A 25,630-nucleotide genomic window follows, 5' to 3' on the forward strand; every position below is an offset into this window, starting at 1 on the left:
AAAACGCAGCCGCCGCGGTGGGGTTCGAACCCGGGAAATCCTTTTTTCATACTGTGCAAGCCCCGCCGCGGTGGCTCAGTGTTTAGGGCGCTCGAATACTGATCCGGAGTTCCCGGGTTCCAACCCGACCGCGGCGGCTGCGTTTTTATGGAGGAAAAACGCTAAGGCGCCCGTGTGCTGTGCGATGTCAGTGCACGTTAAAGATCCCCAGGTGGTCGAAATTATTCCGGAGCCCTCCACTACGGCACCTATTCTTCCTTTCTTCTTTCACTCCCTCCCTTATCCCTTCCCTTACGGTGCGGTTCAGGTGTCCAAAGATATATGAGACAGATACTGCGCCATTTCATTTCCCCCAAAAACCGATTATTATTATTATACTGTGCAAGATTAGTGGGCTTTGGTTATCTAAGTGTTTCTTTGCAATGTTGTTCGTTTTTTGTGTGATGCTGATTAATGAAACATGTGTGCTGGAAGAAAGAACCGGCCAGGAATTAGTTCAGGGTGCTTTATATAAAGTGCTTGTGAATGTAACAGTAATGGCTCTCGTAGTTACCGGTACACCAAAGGAGGTTTCTTATCATGGCCATGAGGCATCTGTGCATTACGGAGGTGACACCCATTACTTTGAGTCGGTACTTAGTCACGTGTGAATATTCCTGAGAGGAAATTAAGTGTGCCGAAGTCGCACGCCAAATGTATGTCCTGTGAAAGGTCTTAACCCCGCCGCGGTGGCTCAGTGGTTAGGGCGATCGACTACTGATCCGGAGTTCCCGGGTTCGAACCCGACCGCGGCGGCTGCGTTTTTATGGAGGAAAAACGCTAAGGCGCCCGTGTGCTGTGCGATGTCAGTGCACGTTAAAGATCCCCAGGTGGTCGAAATTATGCCGGAGCCCTCCACTGCGGCACCTATTCTTCCTTTCTTCTTTCACTCCCTCCTTTATCCCATCCCTTACGGCGCGGTTCAGGTGTCCAAAGATATATGAGACAGATACTGCGCCATTTCCTTTCCCTCAAAAACCAATTATTATTATTATTAAAGGTCTTAAGAAATGTGTCCAGGTTGTGCGGGTGATAAGTTCATTTTAGAGGAATTAAATCACACACGCGCACAGCACTGTGTTGTCCACTCCAGTTGTAGCCAACGCAGTGCTGTGCGCGTGTGTGATTTAATTCCTTCAACATGGACTAATCACGCGCACAACCTGGACACGTTTCTTATTGTGTAAATAGTCTGTATATACTACTCCCCCTATCCTCTCTTCCTGTCCCCTCACCTCTTTCATTTCATTTCTCCATTCTGCTGCTATCCTTCATTTCCGCTGCCCCAGATCAGGTGCCTCAGTATCGATTGCAGATGCCGGGACTAGCAAAAATCCTTTTCTTCCTTTTTACTATTATATTAATAAAAAAAACCACTACAAAAGATCTACAACTGCTATATTTCCTCCTCGCTTTGTCCGCAAATTCTGTCCGGTTTCCGTCCGTCCAACCACGTAGCCTCTTTTGGATATGCAAAAAAATAACCGGCTTCAGTCTGGAAGATGTTGAGGTAACGAGCATTAACGAGTATCCGGCTCATACTTTGGCCGAAAAAAATTTTCGACAATTTGGAGGGCCATTTTTTCTTACCTCAAGGCGGAAGGTGCCCGGTCGATCGCCTCGAGGTATGAAGTTGTGAGCTGCCGAGTGCTGACTTCATGGTCGCCATGTCAAGCCTATCCATAACAAAATATTAAGCTCATCAATCGCTTTACGAATATGCCATTAGTTTTACGATTACGTCACGGGTAATTAAGTATAAGCAAATAAATTTAAGCCTAACCATAACTAAATATTAACTTCATTAGTTAATATTGGTGCCTAACTTGTTGTACTCATCTTTAGGTTTGTAAATATCTAATCTTTTTTATGATAACCTCACCAATTACTCAGTTATAAGCTATTAAACATAGTCAAGTGACTAGTTAATTACGACATCAGAAAATCAGTGACGTCACCAATCAATCACCAATTGGGTTTCTATATTCATTTACTAATGGTGCTGCCGTGTTAAATTCCTCGCATAGAAAATTTTGCTGCCGGAAGCAGGTGGTAGCCGACCTCTTAATCATAATAATAGTAATTGGTTTTTGGGGAAAGGAAATGGCGCAATATCTGTCTCATATATCGTTGGACACCTGAACCGCGCCATAAGGGAAGCGATAAAAGAGGGAGTGAAAGAAGAAAGGAAGAAATAGGTGCCGTAGTGGAGGGCTGCGGAATAACTTCGACCGCCTGGGGATCTCTAACGTGCACTGACATCGCACAGCACACGGACGCGTTATGCGTTTTGCCTCCATAAAAACGCAGCCACCACGGTCAAGTTCGAACCTGGGAACTCCGGATCAGCGCCCGAGCGCCTTAACAACTGACCCACCGCGGCGGGTAGTAGCTAAATTGCAGCTAATGTTTTTGATCAAATACTCGCCTTCATTGTTAAAACACAGACACAGCATAGTGTGTTCGTGCTAATACAGTCGAAATACGAATTGTGAGATTCCTTTCTTTTATTTGCATAACGGCAATGTATCAAAACTCGTCGTTATTGTCACGCCTCAAGTTATCATCACTGCTGGCTTTTGTTGTTTTTCATCGATTATCCTTTATTTTGGTGAAAGTAGCGGGAAGGTGGAGGAAAAGGCACTCGTGCACGACGCCTCGTTGAACATCTGGCTGCCCAGATTCTTGTAGAAGTCGACGATTTTTCTCAGCGCCTTCAAGCGGCTGTTTTCGCCGAACTTGTTTATCGAGCCACACTCGTTGGCATAGTCGTCATAGTCAACGTCGTAGGCAGCGATGCCGAATATTACGTCCCGTTCCTGATACTTCACCTTGCACAACTGCAATTAGCAAGTAAGGAAAACGAAAGTGTCACTCGCAGTTATTCAATTCTGATTCCACACTCCTCAGAGAAATACGGTGAAATGATTTTACGATTATAAAAAGAAATACATTTTAAGAATTTGTAATAAAGAAACATGACATAGTATTTGCATGCAATGCATCTGCTCCGCGAAGGCTCGTGATAACATATTGAGGTTAACAAAGTGAACGAGAGAGAAAAAAAAAAACCTCAGGGTGCTTGCCAACGTTTCCTTTCGCCGGTCATTGCAGTTTTGCAGTTTTGAAGTTCGCAGTTCGTTTGGTTGCAGGTCGCAGTTTTGCAAGTCAACCGGTTAATCAACTTTAGCAACCATCATACCTGGACAAGAATCATCCTTCCCGTCCTGACACCTTTCCCACATCATACCCGGCTTCCTCTCACATGGCCCTCCTCCTCGGAGGGATGACCCGATTTAAAACCCGCCAATGAACGCTTTGTCCAGACGAAGACAAGTCTATTGTTCGAAGCGATGGCAAGCGCTCCGACATTTTCCCTCCCTTGTTCCCTTTGTGATTACCAAGAACCATCTGACCAACCTCTTTCTATCATGGAGTATTGATATTCAGATGGAAACCTTTCTTTCACAAGCTACGAGAATGACCAGTGGCCAGAACATTCTCGGCCGGCATATTAACATCGGTTGGAACGACTCTCTAGAGGGCACTTTGAGTAACGATGTGGGGAGATCGAGTACACACAATTAGTACGCCTCGTTGTCCGGAGTAGATGTGGGTATGGAATACGACACACAATAGGCATAGCACATACTAGGACGGATCACTCGATGGTGGAAACCTCACACTACTCTAGTCTAGGACAGTTCGCTTTCCAACGAGCCCCTGTCTTAGCGCGCTTGAAAACTTTGTACTACGCAGCCTATATGGTGTTTGTGGCTGCTCTCTCTGCTTGAGGGGCCTACGCTATGAGCGGCTTTCCTTTCCTTAATTGTAATCAAGGCTGGGCATGCAACGCCGCTTTTGTTGTTTCACGTGTCGCCGCGCTTAGCCGCTTTTGCTTTTTGAGATGATCAGTGCGCTGAGTGTCCTCGGTTGATTTCGATATTCGCCGCGGCGCAGTGCCTGGTCGCTCTTCGTCCGCCATAGCGAGCCGTCTCGCTTTCGAGGCCACCCTGTTATCTCAATTTGTGGTTACGAAAATCCGCCCCTGTCCACGCATAGAAGATTTCAAGTGTTCCCTCTAACGACTGCACTGGAGAGATGCGGCGGCCGCTGAACTCTCTTCAAGCGCTTGGAAGCGCCGAACAAACGGAAGAAAGACGAGGGAGACAACATATATAGCGCGACAGGCTGTTTATTTATTTATTGGTATACTATCTGAAATACAAAATAACTTCTTGGCCCTTAGCGAAAGGCTAGTGGCGGGTCCACACAAATGTAGGCTCAATATGCAGCTTTTGCAATATAATTACCCAACAAAATATTTGACGAAATACTCAAAAAATAAACACTTTAACACTTAAAAGGTTTGAATCCTTTTCGCGGTTAAAGCTTTTCTTTACTGGCTACCATTGTAGGAAAAAGTCCTAAATTTTCGGTTAAGTTCACCTTCATGTACGGCCTCAAATGGGCTGTGGTTCCCGCATTATATTCGCACGTATTTGCCGATAAATTTAAAGCCTAATGCGGACTAAGAAATCTAAATCTGCAACTAGGCTCAAATATATATGTATTAAACATTTCATAGCATTGATATTTTCTGAAGTTTTTCATAATAAATCTGCGGCGAATAAGATAGCACTAAGCAAAACTAGCGAGCCAAAATGTATTGCTGTATAAGGTAACATCAGCAGTACTATGTCACGTCTAACTTAAACGCTCGGGCCTCTGCAATGCGATAAATAAAATTACATGTTCTACTAGCCGTTCCTTAAGAATTCGATGTTGTTCGCTCGGACTTAGGTTTCTATTATGACAGAAGGGGCCAAGCAATTCCTGCAGCATCTGCTGTATACTTGTTATGAACGGAAGGACACTCAAAAGTTTAATTCTGGCCTGTAAGTTCTGTGGCATTTGTAACGCTAAATTAGGTCAGGAGGAGGGGATTTTTGGGCACTAAAATCAAGCGGAAAAATTTATTTAATGTTATGATTAAGAAATTGTACAAATATTGCTTCAAGAATAATTCGAGAAGAAACCGCCAGAGGCATCCTTGCTAAAGCCTCAAAAAAGGCCTATGCAGCACTGCAAGGCGTGGACAAATTCAGAAAGGTCCTTTAACAGGAACAGGCCTTTACATCCCTGGAAACGTTTCGCCGTAGCACAATTCACAGAACATGATTAGCTTGTGTACTGCTGCATACGTCATTTCAAACCACAATATAGCTTCTTTGAACAGCGGCAAACTCCAGAAATAAATCGTTAACCATATAGTTAATTATTTATACATTTATTGAATCATTCTTTGGTTACTTGGCTGAATAACATTTGACTGACTGATTGATGGATGAAGCAATTGTTCGATTGATTGATTTATTAAATGAATGAATGATTGATTGATTTAGTGTGTGAGGGGGGGGGGTGGTGAGTGAGTAAGCGTGAGGAAGCGAGCGCCTCGATCCGGAAGTATTAAAAACGCTGCTGCATGCCTGATGTTATAACATTTTTTTAAATGTCAATTTCGATCAAGTGCAACCTTGATACATGGACAATATTTCAATTCATTGTGGGCTTGCTCTAGAAGCCTACCATGAACGATCTCTGCAAAACACAATTTTTTCACAAAGACTGTGACTAAATCTGAAGGAAGATATGCGGGAAGCCACTCACTTTGGCCGCCAGTCCATCTTCGTTGTCGTACGTGAACGCAGACCGGTTCGTGCTTTCGTAAGTCAGCACGGCATAGTGCTGGGGTTCGTACCTGAGGTTGTACTGGTAGTTTCTGTCCTTGCACACCTGGTAGAGAAAGGTATGAAACTTTGTCATCATTGGAGACGATGGTACCGTTGCACGAACGGCGGAGGGACCTGCGTCATGCTTTTTCTTAGTTAAAATTCTTTAGTAAACTGCGGATGAAACTTCACCTTGCACAAACGGCCGAGGAACACTGCTTTTCTCGCAAGCCCTGCATTTCCTAATTGTAAATTGCGTGACGTTCGCTACAACGCAGTATTGGTTCCGATGAGGGAGGAGAGGAGAAAACAGCTTTACTCGCATTGAAGCAGCAGGGAAAAAAAATACCGAGTTCCTTCAAGCTCTTCGGATTTCCAGTTTCACGAAGGCAGACCGCACACTTATGGCGATGCTTTTTACTCGAGTGTTACGTAGTTGAGGCCATTGGATGTGAAAGCGCCATTGTCTTGAGTGTGTGGTGTTTTAATTATTTTTCTTTTTTTATCATAGAAACTTTGGTTATTTTTACTGCTCGTTTCTGTTCATTTACACTATATCTATGTACTGTTAATAGTGCAGCGCAAGCGGACTGGCAATAAAAGGTGAGATATGGACGCACAAATTACAGAGCAGGCTCTTTTCTAGTTAAAAACTGCAACGTAGTTTATTTGTTCAAATAATGACGCCCTCTATACGGATGTCCTTCATGCCTATTGTGAATATAAAAGCGCATCACTGTCCTCGAAAGCCATAAGTACGTTAAACAATAACTAAAGTCTCTCACAACAAGACTCCCTCGAATTTAATCGCCGTAAACGTTACCAAAATGGTGCGGCCACATTTAAAAAATAGCCAAGCCAAATTTTTCATGATCGCATGCCCTGCTGAAGTAAATAGAATCACTTTAGGGCACTTTGTACACATCGCCAATAGCACAATCATCTCCATATATATTTTTATATATTTCTATTATAAACCCACGTAAATAAAGGAAGGTCCTTCTAGGGACCCCAGGGGCCTATATTTTGGTATTTTGTGGTATCTTATGATGCTAACGACCGCGCTGTTTGCTTTAGAGGAAGTCTTTTAAATACATCTAGCAGGAATAGAAAATCGCTTCCGTACAATGAATTCACAGACAAGCGCGCACTCTAAAACACATGCAGGCTCTTCCAGCATCACCATCCGCCTGACTTTGCCCACTGCAGGTCAAAGCCTTCTTCCATGTCTCTCCAATTGCCTTTGTCCTGTGCCAGCTGAGAACTTCTTAATATCATCCACCCACCAAATTTTCTGAGCCCCCTGCTAAGCTTGCCATCTCTTGGAATTCACGAAGTCACCCTTAAAGGCAAGTGTGCACCCTTAAAGTGCGGTCGCTCACACATAGAGACACTTCCAGAGGGCGAACAAACCGTAGCAACGTCGACATCCCCTTACGATATCCCCATCAGAGACTAGACCTGTAGACTACGCAGTTGCGCTGCCTCACCTCGGCGTAGCTCCCAAACGACTTCGCTGAGGGGTTGAGCTCACACCGGGAGAAGAAATCCAGCGGCTGTCCCGGATAGACCGTCGTCCAGCGCCCCTTCATGGTGACGGAAAGCAGCGCGTGGGTGGGCACCTGTTTCCTCTCCAGCTCTCGGAGTGCCTGAGGTCCAGCCGTCTGGGAGACAAAAGGTGCTCAGGTGATTACATCTCGGGGGTGCCACTACAGTTGGAGGCGTTTCAGGACAGTAATCTTTAAAATCGGCTTTGGAAGTGCTCAGATGGCTTTATCCGGATAGTTATAGGAACCTGGGCATACTAGCTGATATAGAAAAACGGGTAAAGCTTGCAAATTATACTGCTAAATAAACAGACTGACAACAGACTAAAATGTGTCATGAGACAGCAATGGAAATGAAAGCTGTTGCTTGACATTTTAAAAACTGACTGCCGTAATATGAGAGAAACAATAAATTTGTGATATTATTTGGTCATTGGAAATCGCACGAAATAATCTGAAGTGAAACCACGCGGTTGAACCTTGCCATTATTGCTGTATGCCACACTTGGATCAGTGCAACACTTCATTCATTTGGAACGAACACTACTGATGCATTATTACAAAAGTGTGTTTTTAGCTCTCGGTGCTATTAGACAAAACATATTACATTTTACGCTGTCTGCCATGCGCCCTTTATCGTAAAGTAAGGCTTCCTTGGAATTGCTCATTAAGTGCCCTGAAATTTGATTTAGCGGTGACCGAACAGTGTTTTGCATCTGTGGAATGAGGCGGTGACCACGGCCCATTAAATATATAGCCAGCAAAATATGTGCTCCGGCGCTGTAACAGCTTTTGTTGTGAAATGTCTAATGAATGATATGTCAGGTGTTTCAGCGAGCACTCCAAAAATTCCTGAAAATAAGGAGTTCAAAAACGAAATTCATATTTTTGCATGCATGACCTCTTGTTGCCTGCCTTTCGCCTCGGCACAGTGGCAACGCTGCTGCAATGTGATCGAAAGCTTGGTAAAATTTAGGTCGAAGCTCGGTTAGGTCCGAGCTTCTTGGCCCTCCATTTGTTTGTGCACTTCGTGGCAACTCTCATATGCGCAGAGTGGGAAGCTCACGCCTCTAGCTTATTCTATTTACCTCTATTTCGAGCTTACCTCATTTAATGACAACCACAACAAAAGGGAATTGCAAAACTGCTGTACTTTTTTAGCGAGCAATTCTGAAACACACGCCCTAGAACGTACGGTACATGCTATGTACAGAAGGCGCCTTGAGCTTCCAGCATAAAAGGTCTGCTTTTCTGCGCATTACCTTAACACTTGAAAAGCTAAGATCTCGTCACTGTTCTGAAGTATGAGGATAATAGTTCACTGGCCTATAACATATGCAGGTTTTGTGGTTCGGGATGGTCTAACTTATCAGGCTTCTCATGTGCAATAGTAGTACGTCTTCTCTTTGTATAGCACGAAGCATTTGTGGTTAGAAGTTATCGTAAATCCTCTCTATATGGCTCAAATGAAGATCTTAACTCGTGAAAATTCTTGGCAGCCCCTCTTGGCCCATTTCTCTTGAGCTCCTGTGTTTACCCTATCTGTGGCGTCCCGTACAAGGTGGCTCTGGTTTCTAGCAATATGATGAAGTGAGCTTACGATACATTACTGCGTTAATATTCTACTGCACACAGATTTGTAATGCCAATTTCTTGGCTTAACGATGGCATTTAGTGTGGCCTTGCGCAAGCTCCTATTGTGACAATAGAGCTGATCCTGTAATAACCAGTCTGTTGTAGGAGCACTACTGTACAGAGACCGCTCCGACAATAACACAAGCACTATATGCCAAACGGAAAAACCTTCAAAGAAACTGCTCTACCTTCTGCCTTCTAAATGCATGATTAATGTTCCTCTTATCTAAAGGCGAATAACGTTTGTCCTCAGTCAGGTGCGCCTACTCACCAATTCGTAAAGGTAGGTCGTTCGGAGCTGAGGTGGCAAGGCGACCGCTGATAAACGGGTGGGGGGCATGACAGCGCAGTTTTCAACAGTGTTGTCGCCAAATTGGTAGTGGCCGTACACAACTATGTAGTTCGGAATAAACTGGAGCCGCCTGCAGGTAAACACAGCTAGTCAGCCCTGACGAAAATACTCTGTCCAGACATTTCGCATGCACAGTTCATTGACTCTATTGAGTGGAACAAATGCGGCCGTGTGAAATATCTGCATCCGTGGCGGCTAGCTACAGAAACGTATAGAAATGATCTGTATAAATGTGATAATTAACAGTAAACTACTGCATTTCAATAACCCAGGTAATAATCGCGCAGGAGTGGCTTTCTCGAGTTCGCCACCGTTGAGAATATTCTGTTCAAAAACGTAATGCACAAGCTAAAGAAATCAAATTTTTGCTTTTACTCAGTCATATCTGAGACATGCGGCTTAGCTTCTTTCATGGGCTACGTTTATGAATTGCATGTCCCTGTGAAATGTGCCCCAAATCTTTGTGCCTTGTAATTTTTTGTTTCCGGATTACCTTTAAACTGTCTTGTGCTTCTATTTTTTTGAGCTCCGAACCTCTTTCTGGTTACTCAAGCCGGAGTTCCTTGCTGCATTTAAAGTACTTGGATAGCTGCCACACGCTTCCTGGTTTGTAACCAATGGAAAAGGAAGTTTGCATGCAATTTTTTACATGGCTCTGTATTTAGTACAGTCGAGGTCATAACGTAGCTTAGGCCGACGGTTCCGTAAGCACGCGCGCAATCATCAAATTTCTCTATTTTTAAGATAGTGTTACTTGATGTGGAAATTTACTCCTTTTAATAAAATACGAATTGACAGCCACAACTAAACAAGCAACAACAGAGAATTCGTGTCGCCTTCCCTTAAAGCGTTTTAGGTCACTATTATACTGGCTGCTCTTTTTTTAACCGCTTAGACGTTATTACTTACCCGCCGCGGTGGCTAAGTGGTTATGGTGCTCGCCATCGTAGCACGATGTCCAGTTGGCGGTCCATGCCTCCATTAAAAAAATGCTTATAAATGGAGGCCAAATGCCGTCGCTCATTCCATTAACAACATGGCGCCTATTGCGAGGAAGGGCAAGGCTGGCGCGAGGTCAAATTTTATGAATAACGGTTGCCTATTGCCCCGCCTCGCTGCTGAGAACCGTGCTGCGAGTCTTCAGGCGAGTCCGATATTGTCTCGTAAGAAACACAATACTATTGATCCGTCTTTCAGTTGTGAAGTGAATGGCGCCGTCGTTATTGCAAACTATGTTTACGCTAGCATCTACCGGTATATCTGGTAAAAATGAAGTTATGTCTGAATGCAAGGTCGGGTCGGAATTTTCCTAACAAAGATTAATCGCTGTGTTCAGGCATCTGTTCAGTTGCCTATGTTTCCCTAACTAGTCCTAGTACTCTCAATTCGCATTTTTACCAAGCCTATATTTCCATCTATATTACACGAGAGGCTGATTTTGAATTTCATCAAAGGTACATGTTTATAACGTTAACTCTACAGCTGCTTTTCTCGTGGTACAAATGTGGGAAATATTGTTTGTTTTTAGCTACCTTATTCCAATAACTGATAACCATACTTTCTGTGTCCACACCGCGTGAAAGGTATTTCTACCGATCCCTATAGTTTCCTTCGAAACACTTTACAGCTTTGAGTTTGTGTTTTACGGTCCTTTTCACCTTTCGTGAAATGTACTGCGCCTCGTGGCTTACGCTGATCTTGCTACTCTTACTAATTGCATCTCATCATTGAAAATTGGTTTTTGGGAAAAGGAAATAGCGCAGTATCTCTCTCACATCACGGCGGACACCTGAACCCAACCGTAAGGGAAGGGATTAGGGAGGGACTGAGAGAAGAAAGGAAGAAACAGGTGCCTTAGTGGAGGGCTCCGGAATAATTTCGACCACCTGGGGATCTATAACTTGCTCTGACATATCACAAAGCACACGGGAGCATTTGCGTTTCGCCTCCATCAAGGTACGGCCGCCACGGTGGGGCCCGAACCCGGGTACTCCGGATCAGTAGCCGAGCGCCCCAACCAACTGAGCCACTGCGGCGGGTTCTGATCATTTGATCTCGCGGTTTCTCTGATCTGGCGGCACGTAATTAAACCCTTGGCTTGCAGAGAATTCTTCGAGGACATTTTCTTGCAGCGACACCCCCTGCGCCATGTGAGCGGTGTGATGTTATGCGAATACGAAAAAACCTTTCCTTACTCGTTCTAGCTGGCAGTGGCGAAAGAAAACACAATGGGGTCACGTTAAAAGTTCACGTTACAAATCAGCCACAGGCAGATAGTAAGTGCAACAGTTTTGGCGGTTATCTGCCGAAGAAAGTTTCAGGTTCTAATATTTTGCTGCATCTTGAAGGAAGTACAGCTTTCCCGGGGAAAAATTTGGAAATTGGAAAATTGTAACACACTGTAATAAAATATTGAAGGTAATGGTTCAATATTCTGATGTTTAGCAAAATCTGTCATTTAAGGTGTTTCCTGCGATCACATCGATCAGTTAAGACTACCAAAAAAAACCGATGGCGAACGCTTTTGACGATAGCAAAAACCTCAATAAAAAAATACAGGTATGCCGTAGGGCGGCTTGCGGATATATTCATTGTTGAAGTGAAATCTTGCATTGTAAAGAACAATTGAGTTCATAAACAGCTTTACGCTCAAAGACGTTTTTGTCCAGAATTGCTTGGTATGTATGAATCCACCAGTGAACAGCTCAAGAAGTGTACTACAAATATGAGGCGTGAAACAGAATGTTCCCTAGAGCGCTGCTTACAAGCTATCTTGCTTGTTCTCCAAGCTTCTCCTACCTCGAATCTCAGGCTTAAAACTATGCCTGCAATAACTTGTTCGCAACACATCGAACGGAACTCACTGAAAGTCTTCGTCCAAGAAGTACATCCACTGCTTGCCAGGAGCTGGCACGGCGAGAACTGTGAGCGGCTGGTGGCCTAGCGCCCTTTGGGACTGGCCAAGGTTATCCAGCTCCTGTGAGGGAGAAAAGTGCAGAGAAACCAGCTGCTTCCTAATTTTATCTCATTTAATTACACCGCGTGCCCAGGCAGCTGCCTTGTGTTTCAAGAACTACAGTCCTGCACGACAAAATTACATTGATCGGAGTATATTTTCAGCAAGTATGAAGCTATAACATAGCCGCATAACATCTCTTCTCCGGGTTTTAATTACTTTTCTCTACAAATATTTGCAGCATATTAAGTGGAAGATTACTGCTGTTCAGTGGCTTCTTGAGTTCTCGACAAATGTCACTGACGCTTTAGATATTTCACACTGCCAGTGATTGAGGGATAGACAAAAAACAACTTTTCAACTGCCAATCTCCGATCGCCACAATCTCATCTGCTCCTGGCACCACAGCGAGTATGACAACAGTCGTCAGATTGTAGATGCTTATGGTACCTCTTTAATTGGCTCGCCTTACATGCTTAGTGGCATGTCTACTTGTGAATGTCAACGTATCCAGTAACTTTGGCATGTGTACATATGTAAATAATTTTTTTTCCATTCAGAGCGCACCTGACTGCAGATCATTCAATATTTATATGCCGATGTAGAGAAACGTTAGATGTCTCTTTTCGCAACTAGATTAAAAAATGATTCCCTATGCATTTCTCATGCTAAGAACTTGCAAGTGATGGCCTTTTGTGGTCATGACGTCAATTCCAGTCGAAGAAAAACATGCTCGGTAGAGTCACGCTATCAGGAAGATTACGTGTGCAACTCTTGACGCCGGCCAGGGAGCATTGGACGGAATCAAGGTGTTATAATTGTTACAGGACACTTAGATACCCATGCGACAGTGAACAGTACCCTGAGCCGGTACATGGCCGTCGTCATTTGATTTCTGGACGCGTTTGTGGGAGTGTCCAGTATTCCGGTGTGGTAGATGCCGCTTTGCCAGAACAGCTCCAGGGGACCTGGGTTGGTTTTCCGGAGGTCGTTTCCCAGCCGATCCATGTGCCTGCATAGATGTGACGTGGCGCGACGGGTCCATAGGTGGAATACGTTGGTAAAAAATTGGCAGCAGCTTAACTTGGCTAAACCTGGAATTCAGCGAAAAGCAAGCACGTTTGCTAAGCGTCTGAGGCTGGTCCATGGCAGCTCTGCTATGCGTTCGCGACAGCCGTTCTATATATAGCCACCCGACCACGTGGCTATGGCGTGCTATCACATGGTTTTACGACACCCCCCATCAGATGTCATCACGTTGCTTCACATTGCCCCATCGGATGTTCTTAAGCTTGAAGGTAAACCCAAAGTTGACCCAATGTCAAAGGTCTAAGGTCAGCGGTCAAAGATCAAAGGCTCGAAGGTCATCTAAATGGCATGGGTAAAGGGGTCGACACCATAAACGTACCACATATGGCCATGCATGGCTAACAGGGTTGGGCTGAAGGTCGTTCAAGGTCATTCTCCAGCCTAGGCGACAACTGCTTTCCCTAATGTAGTTAAGCTTTTCGCTTCAAAATCATATAAAAGGCAGCAACAAGACAGTCCTAAAAACAATTAGTATAAAATAACAAAAATATGTTTTGGTGTGAACTACAAGGATGCATCTGTGACGTAAAAAATTGGCGGTGGTTTAGCTCTGGTTAATCCTGGAGTGTCGCGATATAGCTACAGCTGGCCCGAGTGGAACTTGATCACGTGACCAACCACGTGACGAACCACGTGATCAGCCACGGCGCCGCACCGCTGGCAGCTCCTCCGCATCGCGTGACAAACCACGCGATAGCGTGGCGGGCCGCCACAGGGCGGCAGTGTCGCCACATGGTTGCAGCGCGGCCACCGCCACGGCGCCGCCACGCCGAAGGCTCGGAATGCTACCGTATTGCAGCTATCGATACAAAACATTGCCCTCGGAGCTCATGTTGTACTAAATCGAGAACGTTCGAATGGCCTAACCACTCACAAAATCGTAGGCGCACTCACTGAAACGCAAACGCCACTCCCAAAGATGTCCGAGTGTATCTTGTGGCAGCCCGCATGAATGTGACGAGATCCGAATCAAAAGGACTACCACCGTAGAGGAAGTTTGTGTTGTCCGCATAGATGGAGTCGTAGAAGGCGACGTCGCAGAGGCCGTCGCTCGCCATCACTGCATCTGACGTTGTCCTTCGGCCGTACGTGCAGAGCAGCTTCTCCGGCCCGACACCTGCACACGTTCGTGCCAATACTTAAGGCCAAGCGCGTACACCGTGCTAAGAGGTGAAGGAGACGCTAGAATGCTAATGATCATGATCATCATCAGCCTGGCTACACCCACTACAGGGAAAAAGCTTCGCCCATGTGTCTCCAATTAACCCTGTCCTTTGCCAGCTGGGCCCAGCCTATGCCTGCCAACTCCTTAATATCATCCGCCCACCTGACCTTCTGCCACCCCCTGGTACGCTTGCCTTCTCTTAGAATCCACTCCGTTACCCTTAAGGACCAGCGGTTATCTTGCCTTCTTATTCTAATGATGAAAATGATACGCAGTTTAATTTTATTAGGGCCAGGGCAGGTTGTCGAAAGTGTGCCGTGGCAAATGTGTCTGCAAGTTTGATGACGATGATGATGATGATGATGGTGAATTTTTATGGCCCAAGGGCATCTGTGGCCAAAGAGCGTCATAGCACAAGGTTGTTTCTTGTACTCAAGTTGGGGTCAACGGCCCAGTTCCCAAGTGTTTCACCCTAAAGAAGGCGAGCACCAGGTAGGGCAAAGCCTGTACCCATTGTATCACCAGTGGGTACCCGGTGGCGCTGGGGATTGAACCCCGCACCTGCGCATGCGAAGCGGATGCTCAAACGACTAGAGCACCGCTGCGGTCAGAGTCTGGAACTTCCTTAGAAGCATTTCATCCCACTCATGTGCAACGTTCTAAGACAAAGACTTCGAAAATCGAAAAATTGTCGGATACTGCTACGGAAATATTGAAGATAATGGTCTCTTTTTCTGATATGTAGCAAAATCTTTTTGTCAGAGAGTTTCCGTCGATCGTATCGAGTAGTTAAGACTGCCATAGAAAACCGAAGGGGACCACTTTTGACGATAGCAAGAACGTTAATAAGAAAAACGCAAGACAGCCGTCAGGTGACCTGCGGATATATTTATTGTTTTAGGGAAATCTTACATATCAAAAAATAGCGTTCATAAACGATTTTCCAATCAAAAATGCTTCTGTACAGAATTGTTGGGTATTGATATCGAGTTTCTCAAACAGAACTATGGGCAGATACAGTAAAAGGCAGATAGCGAGAGAAACAAGTTTCATAAGGTCTCGAGGTCAATCTTGAGTAACTGTGTATTTTGAACCTGCACTTTCATCCTTCTAAGTAAGTGCGCCTTTTTTAAATTTACGTCGGTCGATCGGGGTCCCAGTTCTGACCTGCCGAACGACTTTTACAAAGGGACTAACTGTGCCGCATCGCTGACCGAAAGCGGGCAGACGCCGTACGCTAGAGAAATTGGCCGTTGCACTCACTTGTCGAAGGCGTAACACCTGTTGTTTCAGTTGCGGGATTGGCGGCTACGCGGATTTTGACGTTTCCGCGGTAGACGACCTTCGGATACCAGTTATACCCCGTGCGGTCGTCCTCCGTCGTGGTCGAAAGGGTCGAAGAAGCTGCGTGTCCGTGAGGAGAAGTATTCATCGAGTTCGTATGAAACGTTGCGTAGCAAAACACCTGGTATGCCCCGAACAGCAGGTGCTCTAAATAACCGTGAAATAAACTGGCAAATGAGGCGAATGATAATTACCATAATCAGCCGAATTATGTCCACTGCTGAGGAAATGCCCTCTGAAATCTCTTGTATTCGTGCTGTGACAGCTGCGTCAATTTATCCCACAAACTATCTAATATGTTATAATATATTAAAACGGAACATCGATTACTTTGACCCTTCGTTACATGCCATACCCATTACTTCTGATAAATATGTTTGCCAAGTTCCAATAACCTTGACAAATGCTTCGAGTTTGGGCAGCTGCTACGAAGTGCTGAATTGCAATGAACATCAAAAATTACCGATGGTTTTTAATCTCTGGCACACCCCAATGATTTCTGATGGTCGCCAAACAAGTTGGTGCAAGAAGATGAAAAATTTTATCAGTGAGGTTCTTCAGCCCCTAGGAAGAGTAGTTCATCAATGTGAGCGTCCTTTTCCTTTTAATAACCGTACTTTTGCAGGTCTCCCTTAATTGCAAATTAAAATGTTTCCATCGATAACGTAGTCTTTCGTACTTAGAGCCGACCAATGGTGTGAATTTGGAATGTCCACGAAAGCTGGGTATAGATTAAGTCCACGTATATCGGTCATAAGAACTCCCCTTATGGGAGTGACACAATCCCGCATGATATTATATGTGTTATGCACAGTGCAACATCAGTAGCTGTTCTTCGCCTGTTATTTATGAATCAAGAAATAAATGGCTAAATGTACTATCTATTGAATAGTGTCTCTAACGTAGAATCAGACAAAGGCTGTCCTGGGCAAACGGTGGCACAGCCGGCGTTGTAGGAGTCAGCGCGAAGATGTAAGGGCATGTATGGCTTTCGTTGAAAATGAAAACGTATTGACACCCGTGCATGCAACGATTTGTCTCTCATGTAGCAGCACCGTTTTCACGAAGTTGCCAATTAAAGCGCACGCCGATTGTCGCCCGCCTCCTTGTGCATCTTAAAGGCTATGAAAAGAAACAAAGATAGAGCGAAATGTCATTTAATGCGTGTCAGGTGACCCCATTATCGGCGTGCTCTTTTCAATCAAACAGTACTCGAGGAAGTATCAGGAGATTCCTCTCGCCTCAGTACAGCGCTTTAGCTGGCTCTTGGTGCCAGTCTATTTAGGCTTTCCAGTGGCTTACCTCCCCACAGAACGAAGGCCGTGATGGCCATAGAGGCGACCAAGAAAGACAGCATCGCGCACGTCAACAGCACGACAGGCTTGCCGCTTCTCTCCCTGCAGCAATGAAATAAAAGCGTCATAGGAGGACGCAAACAGCACCTTCTCCACCTGGGGTGTTTTAATGCGACAGCATTATACGGCTCGTTGGCAAAGAAAACAGACACAGGTAGCATGGCCCCGAAAAGCGCACATAACGTCACCATGGTTTCTAAGAAAATGAATGCCTTCGCACAGTACGGGGAATGCCGAGGCGAGCACGCAACCTATAGGCCACAAAACTGCTTTACTTTTGGTGAAAAAAGGGCGAACCTACTTGATACGTTGCGTAATAACTATGCTAATCAGTGGGTGTGTCATTATAAAGGAAGAGAAACCCGATAAATATAGGAAGGGAACAAAAATTTAAAACAAAACAATGCTTCTCAATTCCAATGCTTCTCGTTCCCTCAGTAATTTCTTTTATAACTGCTATGCCAACGCTGAATCATGTTTCGTGGTCAGTGTCGAACAATTATGTTAGTCACACGTTGAAAGCAGTCTAATCTAGCCCCATGTCTCGAATGTGTCGTGTTGCTTTTGAATGTTTTTATTCCTGTGCTAGTTGTGATAGGCAGAGTACTTAGTGATTTCGGAACTCCAAATGACCTTGTCAGTGCAGTAAGAAATTCCTCGCATTGCACGTATCCAAATAACGCTGAGGCATTGTGCACAGTTCCAACCAATACTTTGCTAATTACACAGTTATAGTCGAAACAAAGGAATCGGATACTAATATATGGGAAGTTCCCAAGGCATGCTGCGTGTCTTATGTCACTTATATTCTTCTGATGCTCCGAAATAGCAACACATGTGATAGCGCAAAGGACAGGATTGCATCCCCTGCAACAGGCATCTTCATTTTACGTGTAGGTGACAATTCTGCCCATTAGTTTTATGCGTGATTCAGCTCCGATTACAGACGGCCACTGCTTGACAACTCTTCTTGGTAATGAATCACATATGACACCTTTGATTTTTTTTTATTGCACATCTGCAGTCCGTGCAACTTCTAACGGCGTCTATCACAGCGTCTGTTAAGCGAAACGTTGCGCATTCTACTGATTTGTCGCTTTGAGCACTAGACTGGCTGCACTATTAGATACTTGCCTGCATGAAAGAGATAATAAATCTATTTATGCAATTGTTCTTGCAGAAAAAATAAATAGAAAAATTTTATGCTGTCTCCTGTGTGTTTGAGCATGATTTACATAGAAAACTGCTGTTCTTGGTTTTACTTACCCTTTGTTCTTCGGTACTAGAAAAAAACAAAAATAAGGAGAAAACACTGCTTACGTGCCTCGACATGCGGACGACAAACTCTACCGAACATGGAGAAATAAAACGTTATCATGAGAGCGAGAAAATTGCTCTGACTAGTTTCGCATGAACCGGTAGTAACTATCGTAAGGCATTTGTGCAGGGGAGGTTAAGGATTTTAAGAGGAAGAAGAAATATTGAAATCTGGTTGCATAGGAAAGATATTTTAGTCCAGTGACGAAGTAACAAAACGCTAATATCTTTATTTCATTGAGATAAAGAATTCTTGCTATTTGTGTGCTTTTCCATAACATGAAAATAACCCTCACTTACGGTCAGGAAATAAATACAGAGGCCAAGAAAATCCAACGTCGCCCTAATGCTAGATGCATTCGGCCAATGCAAGAAGCAGCTTATTTCGCTAGGGTGGCATTTATAGTGTTTTTCTCGGTCGACTTTATCTGAGATTTTTTACCCTTTGTACCTAATTTTACTCTGGTGGCAGAAAAAAGAATCTCCGTTCCGATCAACGTCTCGGCAAATCCAGAGTGTGATCGAGGCTTTGCAGTAACGTAGGCAATTTCGCCAGCTTCTTTAGTCACTCATCTCGTGAGCACAGCAAATGTTCATCTACAATGAATATCGCTCACTTACTATAGGAGTACTTTTTCGCCACATGTTAAAGAGCGGTAATAATGGTGCAATTATTTAAGCGCATACGAGCGCCTATCCGCAAAGCGGCGGCTGCATATGTTGGTTGGGAAGTTCATGTACTATTGCCAGAAAAAGTATTCGGGATGGTACAGCACATAAAAAATTAATTTGATGCATTCACATAATCAAGTCCCGTGAACTGCCTCAAGGTATGAGGAGACGTGCACGCTCTCTTAGCTTGGAAATATAACAAGTGACCGAGTGGCAGGGAGGAGCTGCAATCTTTTTTTCTGTGAACATGCATTCAATGGACTTTTCCGGCTGATAGTAAATGAAGCAAGATATTAGTAGCAATGTGGATAAACTGTGAGGCACGTAATGAACGAAGGTGGCGTAGCGCAGGAGGCCTACTGCTTGAAAGCACAAGGTGAATACATGCAGTGGGATACCTCAGTCGTTGCTGTTTCTTACCTGCCGTTGTTGTGGACTGGAAAGTCGTGGTCGCTTGTTCGGACGGCGCATTTCCATATGACGTCTGGTCGAAGTGCGTCTGTCCATACGACGCTTCTGTGTGCGAAGCAGGGTCGTAGCCATGCTGAACGTGTACTTGGGTCTGAGCGGCTGGGTCGTTGTAGGCGGTGCTGTACATGACGCTGGCTAGGAAGCAGATGACCTGCATATAAAACATGTCACTTCTGCACATAAGCCGCATGTATGACAGGGAGGTGTACCTCGGTTGTCTCTTCAAATGCCAAACCTACCTCAGTGATAGTTCTCTGCACCTAAGCTGGACGTGTTCCCGTTAAGTGCATGGTTCATTAATGATGCGCTTGAATATGATAGAATTGGCTACGGATTGCAGAGTCACTGGCAAGGTGTTTTCAGTGTTTTGATGTTTGCGCAGAAGTAAACAAATGAAAATTTGAATTGAAAAAAATGAATGAAAGCAAGAGGTGCCGCAGTGTAGGTCTCTGGATTAATTTCGATCTCTTGGGGAGCTTTAACGTGCACTGACATCGCACAGCAGACGGGCGCCTTTTGCGTTTCGCCTCCATCGAAACGCGGCTGCCGCGGCCGGGTTCGCACCCGGGTACTCCGACTCAGTAGACGACCCCTTAACCACCCAGCCACCGCGGCAGATGCACAGTTCAGTTTAGTGATGTTGAAAATCTGCCAGTAATCAGAAAAATAGCTCGGACTAAAAATTCGAAATGGACATCTTTGCAGGAGTTTGGAAACTTGATTTCAGTGATGGTGAACTGATATAGACCGTCTGCAGGTACTGCTAATAGAAATTTAATTACAAGATGCGTTTCAGTGAAAAAAATACAACTACAGGAATTGTGCAAATAGAAGCCTAAGTCATTGCGATTATGACACTGCACTATCTAGTACTTCAAATGGTGTGTCATTAGTTTTCCTCGGTATGGTGTTGACAGCTATGGTGGCTTCGAAATACGGCAATGTTGAGCTTATGAGTTTTTTTACTTGGACGCGTCATCTCTGATGGTAAACATTCCTCTGAAGTGAGAGGGGTGCATCGCCCCAGGAACGAATGCTGCACATAGCGTAAGGCTACAAAATTTTGTGCCAAATGTACATTTATGCGCACAGAAGAAATCTGACGCAGTCTATAGGAGCGCTCAGACCTCATTCGTCGTGTCAGGATAGCGCCGCAGGATTGTTGTAACTTCGTGACAGCGCCCGCGACCACGATGAGATTAAGGCTTAGCTCTGTGTACGCGAAATTTCGGGCAAGACCCAAGCGACGGCGGCATGCGATAAGCGGTGCTCTCAAGCGACGTGTTCTGCCTGTGTCACTTGGCTCCTCGCCTGAATCTGCATCTACAGAAAAGTTTTGCCCGTAGCACAAAAGTGTACGGGAGAATAGCTAATCAGACCCTGCCGCACCTGCTTCTGGGCTTCCGGTTTGTATGTTCCTCCCTGTCTTCCCCATACAATATTACCAGCTTAGCCATTGCCGCTGCTGCTGCACCGCCACCTTAAAGAAATGATTCCATTTGTGGTGACTGTGAGGCAGAGCCGCAAAAGAAAAAGAAGAGAACAATCTACTTGTCAGTAACAGATAGCTTATAAGGACTTGGACCATCTACAGACGGGCTCACTGCAAGGCGAGGTGTGTCGGACCGGTTGGGTACGGGCGCTCGATCTCCTGGGCCACTGTTCATCAACGGCGGGCTAAAAATGCCATCGCAACGCACATGTTCAGTTGCATGGTTTTCTCATTTACAATCAGATCGAGGTGACAGACTGCGGACGTGTTTACTGAGGTGGAGTGCGCAAGCAGGCACCTAACGAAAGCGCATATTCGAAGTCGGGTATTCTTTAGCTGATGCTTGCGGTACTTTCCCTACTTAGCCGCAGAGCGAACGACGGTAGTACTCGCTGCGCCGGCTCGTCGCATTGCACTCTTTTTTGCGCACATGAAGCCCACGTTTAAAGCAAGGGCTAAACTGGCCAGCTTCATTGGGCAGATGGGAATCATAGTGGCGGCAGCTGCCGCACCTTCTTGGAGCTTCGTTTATGATTCTACAAACAGTTCCTTTTCCAGAGGAATCTTTATTTACCTCTGTTTCCTCTCGAACCGCCTTTTATTCCCTTCGTATCTTTTTCCTAACGAAGGCAGTCATGGCAATGACACCCTGCTTCCTTTTTCGTTCTTACCACGGCGTGAAAAAATACCATTCCAGCGTCCATGGTTCCCTTCTCTCCTCTTTGTGTTTACTTCATGGTTACAGATATTACTGTCTATTCAACACACAGAAATTTATATTGCCATGACATTTTACGTCACTGGAAACGAAAATAGCTTCCAAACGGAGAAATCGCCCGGCGACTCTCCACTAAGGATCACTTCGGGCTCAGATTGCGGACCAGTGTGACGGGGCGCAAATCAAAGGATAATGAAAAACATCCCTGGACAAACTTCTTAGCGTTTTTGAGAGGGTTCCATTTTGCGAGTAATTGGCAGCTTGCCCTGCTCTATACACGTTTTCGTGTGCATACGCTATGTAGCTTCTTGATTGGGTGCCATAGGAATTTTTGCGGCACAATGATTAATGCGATCGGTCTAGGCGCTCTCATGGAATTGCAGAAAGAGGTTGAGTAGCACTCTGCTTTCAGAGTTCAATGAGCGCGAAAAAACTACATATTTTTAACCGAGCGGCAGGGCTTCCTTAAAATCACCTACATCACTGCTGCTCAGTCGCATTTAACATCAGTGTTTCGTGATGAAATGTTTCTCATTTTCGTGTCGTTCAGTTGGTTACTGCATGTGGGTCATCACACCATATGGAGCGCTAGCTAAGCTAACCAAACCGTACATGCCGTCTGTGATCGCGATGAATGATAGGTTCGCCTATGTAACTAAAATAGCATATGCGAATTCATAGTAGAAAACTGGAACTGCAAGAATTCAAGTTTACAGAGCCATTCTGGTGGAGAAAACGGGTACAGATGTTCAGGGACAGCTATGACCTTGGCTTACGGTCTCTTGAGATTATGTCCGCTTATAAAGCACACACCACGTTTAGGACCGAATTTCAAGGTCATTGTAATACGCAATGTTCAGCGACAGCGTAATGTAATGTGAAGAATTACGCTTGGTAGTTGCTGAACCTTAACATGCGCAACTTTGCGCATTCTGTTTCAAAGACATCTATAGAAGAACATTTCTCAATCGCCTTTTATCAACGCGAAGCTATAGTGCTCTTCAGTCGGCTAAGCAATCAAGAGCCTGATCTTTGAAAATATCTTGACCACAGAAATTGTCATCTGAAGAGGAGGTCGTATTATCGGGAAAAGCTCGGTAATATGCCGTAAAACCAGCTACCTCATCAGTTAAATCTGCTGAAGAATGTTGTATCCCGTACCGTTGGGGAACTGCCCGGTCCGACTGCCCGGAGCAGCCGGAGCACCACCACGTCAAGCACCCGCCACATACATACTTCGACCAACTCCCTTTTATTCCAGTTCAATGATGAATATATATACAGATGTGCGAGTCAGCTGACCAGATAGGGCGCATGCCTAGCGCCACCTAGTTTATACAAACATAACTACAGAATACAATACCACATTATTCCCCCTCAAAAGAGTTAGCAACTAACACTGGAAAAACACAATAAACACTCAATGTCTTTCATAGTCTTTAAACCACACTGGTGGTCTTCTTTGTCTCGTCGAATGCCTCAGTCCTGGAACGTCCCTTTTAACTGGCGTCTGAACAGATGGCTGCTGGGGTGGGTCGTGGTTCTCCTGCTGTGGTTCGCCAAGTGGTTTTGCTGATTCAGGCGAACAACTTTTCGGAACTGTAGGTGGTGGAACTGGTTGGGGGCAAGGTACCAACCGACTCCGATTCCATGTGCGGCCATCATTGAGCTTGTAGGTATCTTGACCACATTGGTCCACAATGGTGAATGGACTCGAGTAGCTCAGAGCGCCCTTAGGCACGTGACCAGGCAACTTGACTCTCACCGGTTGACCTGTTGTTAATGGAGAGTACTTTGCAGCTCGTCGACGGTCAGTGTAAGTCTTACTTGCTTGTTGCCTTTGTGCTACTCTGCTGTGGCTGGACTTCATCGCTGCCTGCGGATCTTGAAAAAACTCTTTACCTGGCGCTCCTACAAGATCAAGTTTTGTTCTGGGATGACGGCCGTGAAGAAGGACGGAAGGCTTCACTCCTGTGGTCGCATGCGGTGTGAAACGGTAGACTCCCAGGTATTCGGTGATAGCTTCCTTCAAAGGCCGATGTTCTTGTGCGCAGACTTGAACGTACTCTTTGAGTACTCGATTAAACCTCTCTACCTGCCCGTTAGCTTGCGGATGATAGACTGCCGAATACGTATGAGCGATGCCACGTTCTTTGAGGAAACTGTCAAACTCCAAGGCTGTAAACTGAGCACCATGATCACTCACAATCTCGTCTGGATATCCTTCCCTGCTGAAGATGCTTCGCAGAAAGGAGATGACTGTTGCAGTTGTCACCCTTGCTGAGAAACAAACCTCAGGCCACTTGCTGTAGTAATCGATGGCTGTAATGGCAAAACGGCAATCTGCCGGCACTTCGGAAAAAGGGCCCACAATATCGATGCCTAGCTTCTGCCATGGTGCAGATGGGAATGCAACTGGCTGCAGAGGTGGTGTCACGGGTTTTGCAGACTTGTCAACAGATTGGCATACCGCGCAGGATGCAATGAATTGTTCTACTTGCTTGCACATAGCAGGCCACCAGTATTGCTCACGTAGTCGCTGCTTTGTCCTCGTTATTCCCGGATGAGACTCGTGGGCTGCGTCAAGAAGCCGTGCTACGAGGGACGAAGGTACTACAAATTTGTCACCACGAAGCAGGAGGTCTCCAACGACTGAGAGCTCAGTTTGCACCCGGTAGAACGGAACTGCTTCGGCAGGCAACATCTTCACTGCGGGCCATGCCGATGTCACCCACTTTATAACCTGCTGCAGCAACGGGTCCTGCATCGTTTCAATGACAAACTCTTCATGAGTAATGCATGTTGAGACAACACAAACAGTCTCTTCTTCCTCTTCCTCCACACGACCTGGAAGGGGCATCCTTGAAAGAGCATCAGCAACAGTATTCTTGTCACCCTTGTGAAATTCAATCGTGAAGTTGTATGCCAACAGCCTGGCGTGCCACCTCGCAATCCGGAACGGTCGGCGACCTACTCCCTTTGTACTAAGGAGTGTGACCAGAGCCTGGTGATCGGTGCGTAATATGAATGAACGACCCCAAAGGTACACTCTCCAATATTCGCATGCCCACAAGCAAGCAAGGGCTTCCAATTCCCCTACAGAATACTTCTGTTCCTGTGAAGTAAGCCTGCGAGAAGCAAAAGCAATCGTCACCAGTTCATCATTCCTTGTCTGTTGCAACACTGCTCCCAAGCCAATGGATGAGGCATCCGTACTGACAATAATGTTACCCGCAGGATCAAATAGCTGTAAACCTCCTGTGGCCAGGGAACATTTCAGTTGCTCGAAACAAGCTTGTCTTGCAGGGTTCCATGTGAATGTGGCATTCTTACGTAGCAACTCTCGAAGAGGCTCGACAACCACCGCATAGTCAGGTATAAATTTGGCGTAGTAGCCTACCATGCCCAAGAATGAGCGCAGAGTACCGACATTTGTTGGGGCTGGCACAGCCTTGATGGCGTCAATGTTACTTTGTAAAGGGCGTATTCCCTTGTGACTGATCCTGTGACCAAGGAAGTCGACTTCTTGCACATTAAAAATGCATTTGTCATTCAACTTCAATCCAGCCTTTGCAATCAAGTGCAAAACTTGTTTCAAATTCTTGAAGTGCTCTTCACGTGTGCTTCCGTACACAATGACGTCATCTATGTAGCACAAAGTGTTTTTGCAGTTCTGCAAAATAGTGGCCATCATTTTCTGAAACGCAGACGGTGCTGATGCAAGACCGAAACAGTCGCGCTTGAAT

At 45.3% G+C, this 25,630-nt stretch overlaps 2 protein-coding genes across 2 annotated transcripts in view; one reads left to right on the forward strand and one right to left on the reverse strand.

The window, feature by feature from the left end:
* LOC144101491 (uncharacterized) overlaps positions 1-15,817 on the reverse strand; it is a 32,990-nt gene extending 17,173 nt beyond the window's left edge. Inside the window, exons 1-8 of the mRNA XM_077634670.1 lie at positions 15,779-15,817; positions 14,245-14,467; positions 13,123-13,273; positions 12,170-12,282; positions 9,225-9,375; positions 7,262-7,435; positions 5,710-5,835; positions 2,684-2,879 (exon numbers count right to left, since the gene is read on the reverse strand). Of these exons, the coding sequence (XP_077490796.1) occupies positions 2,684-2,879; positions 5,710-5,835; positions 7,262-7,435; positions 9,225-9,375; positions 12,170-12,282; positions 13,123-13,273; positions 14,245-14,408 (1,075 nt within the window). The 5' untranslated portion in view covers positions 14,409-14,467; positions 15,779-15,817. The remainder of the gene's footprint in view (positions 1-2,683; positions 2,880-5,709; positions 5,836-7,261; positions 7,436-9,224; positions 9,376-12,169; positions 12,283-13,122; positions 13,274-14,244; positions 14,468-15,778) is intronic.
* LOC144102346 (uncharacterized) overlaps positions 1-25,630 on the forward strand; it is a 219,001-nt gene that overhangs the window by 171,746 nt on the left and 21,625 nt on the right. The window lies entirely within an intron of this gene.

This window comes from Amblyomma americanum, chromosome 8 (genome assembly GCF_052857255.1).
Source record: "Amblyomma americanum isolate KBUSLIRL-KWMA chromosome 8, ASM5285725v1, whole genome shotgun sequence".
In the NCBI taxonomy this organism is placed as follows: Eukaryota; Metazoa; Arthropoda; class Arachnida; order Ixodida; family Ixodidae; genus Amblyomma; species Amblyomma americanum.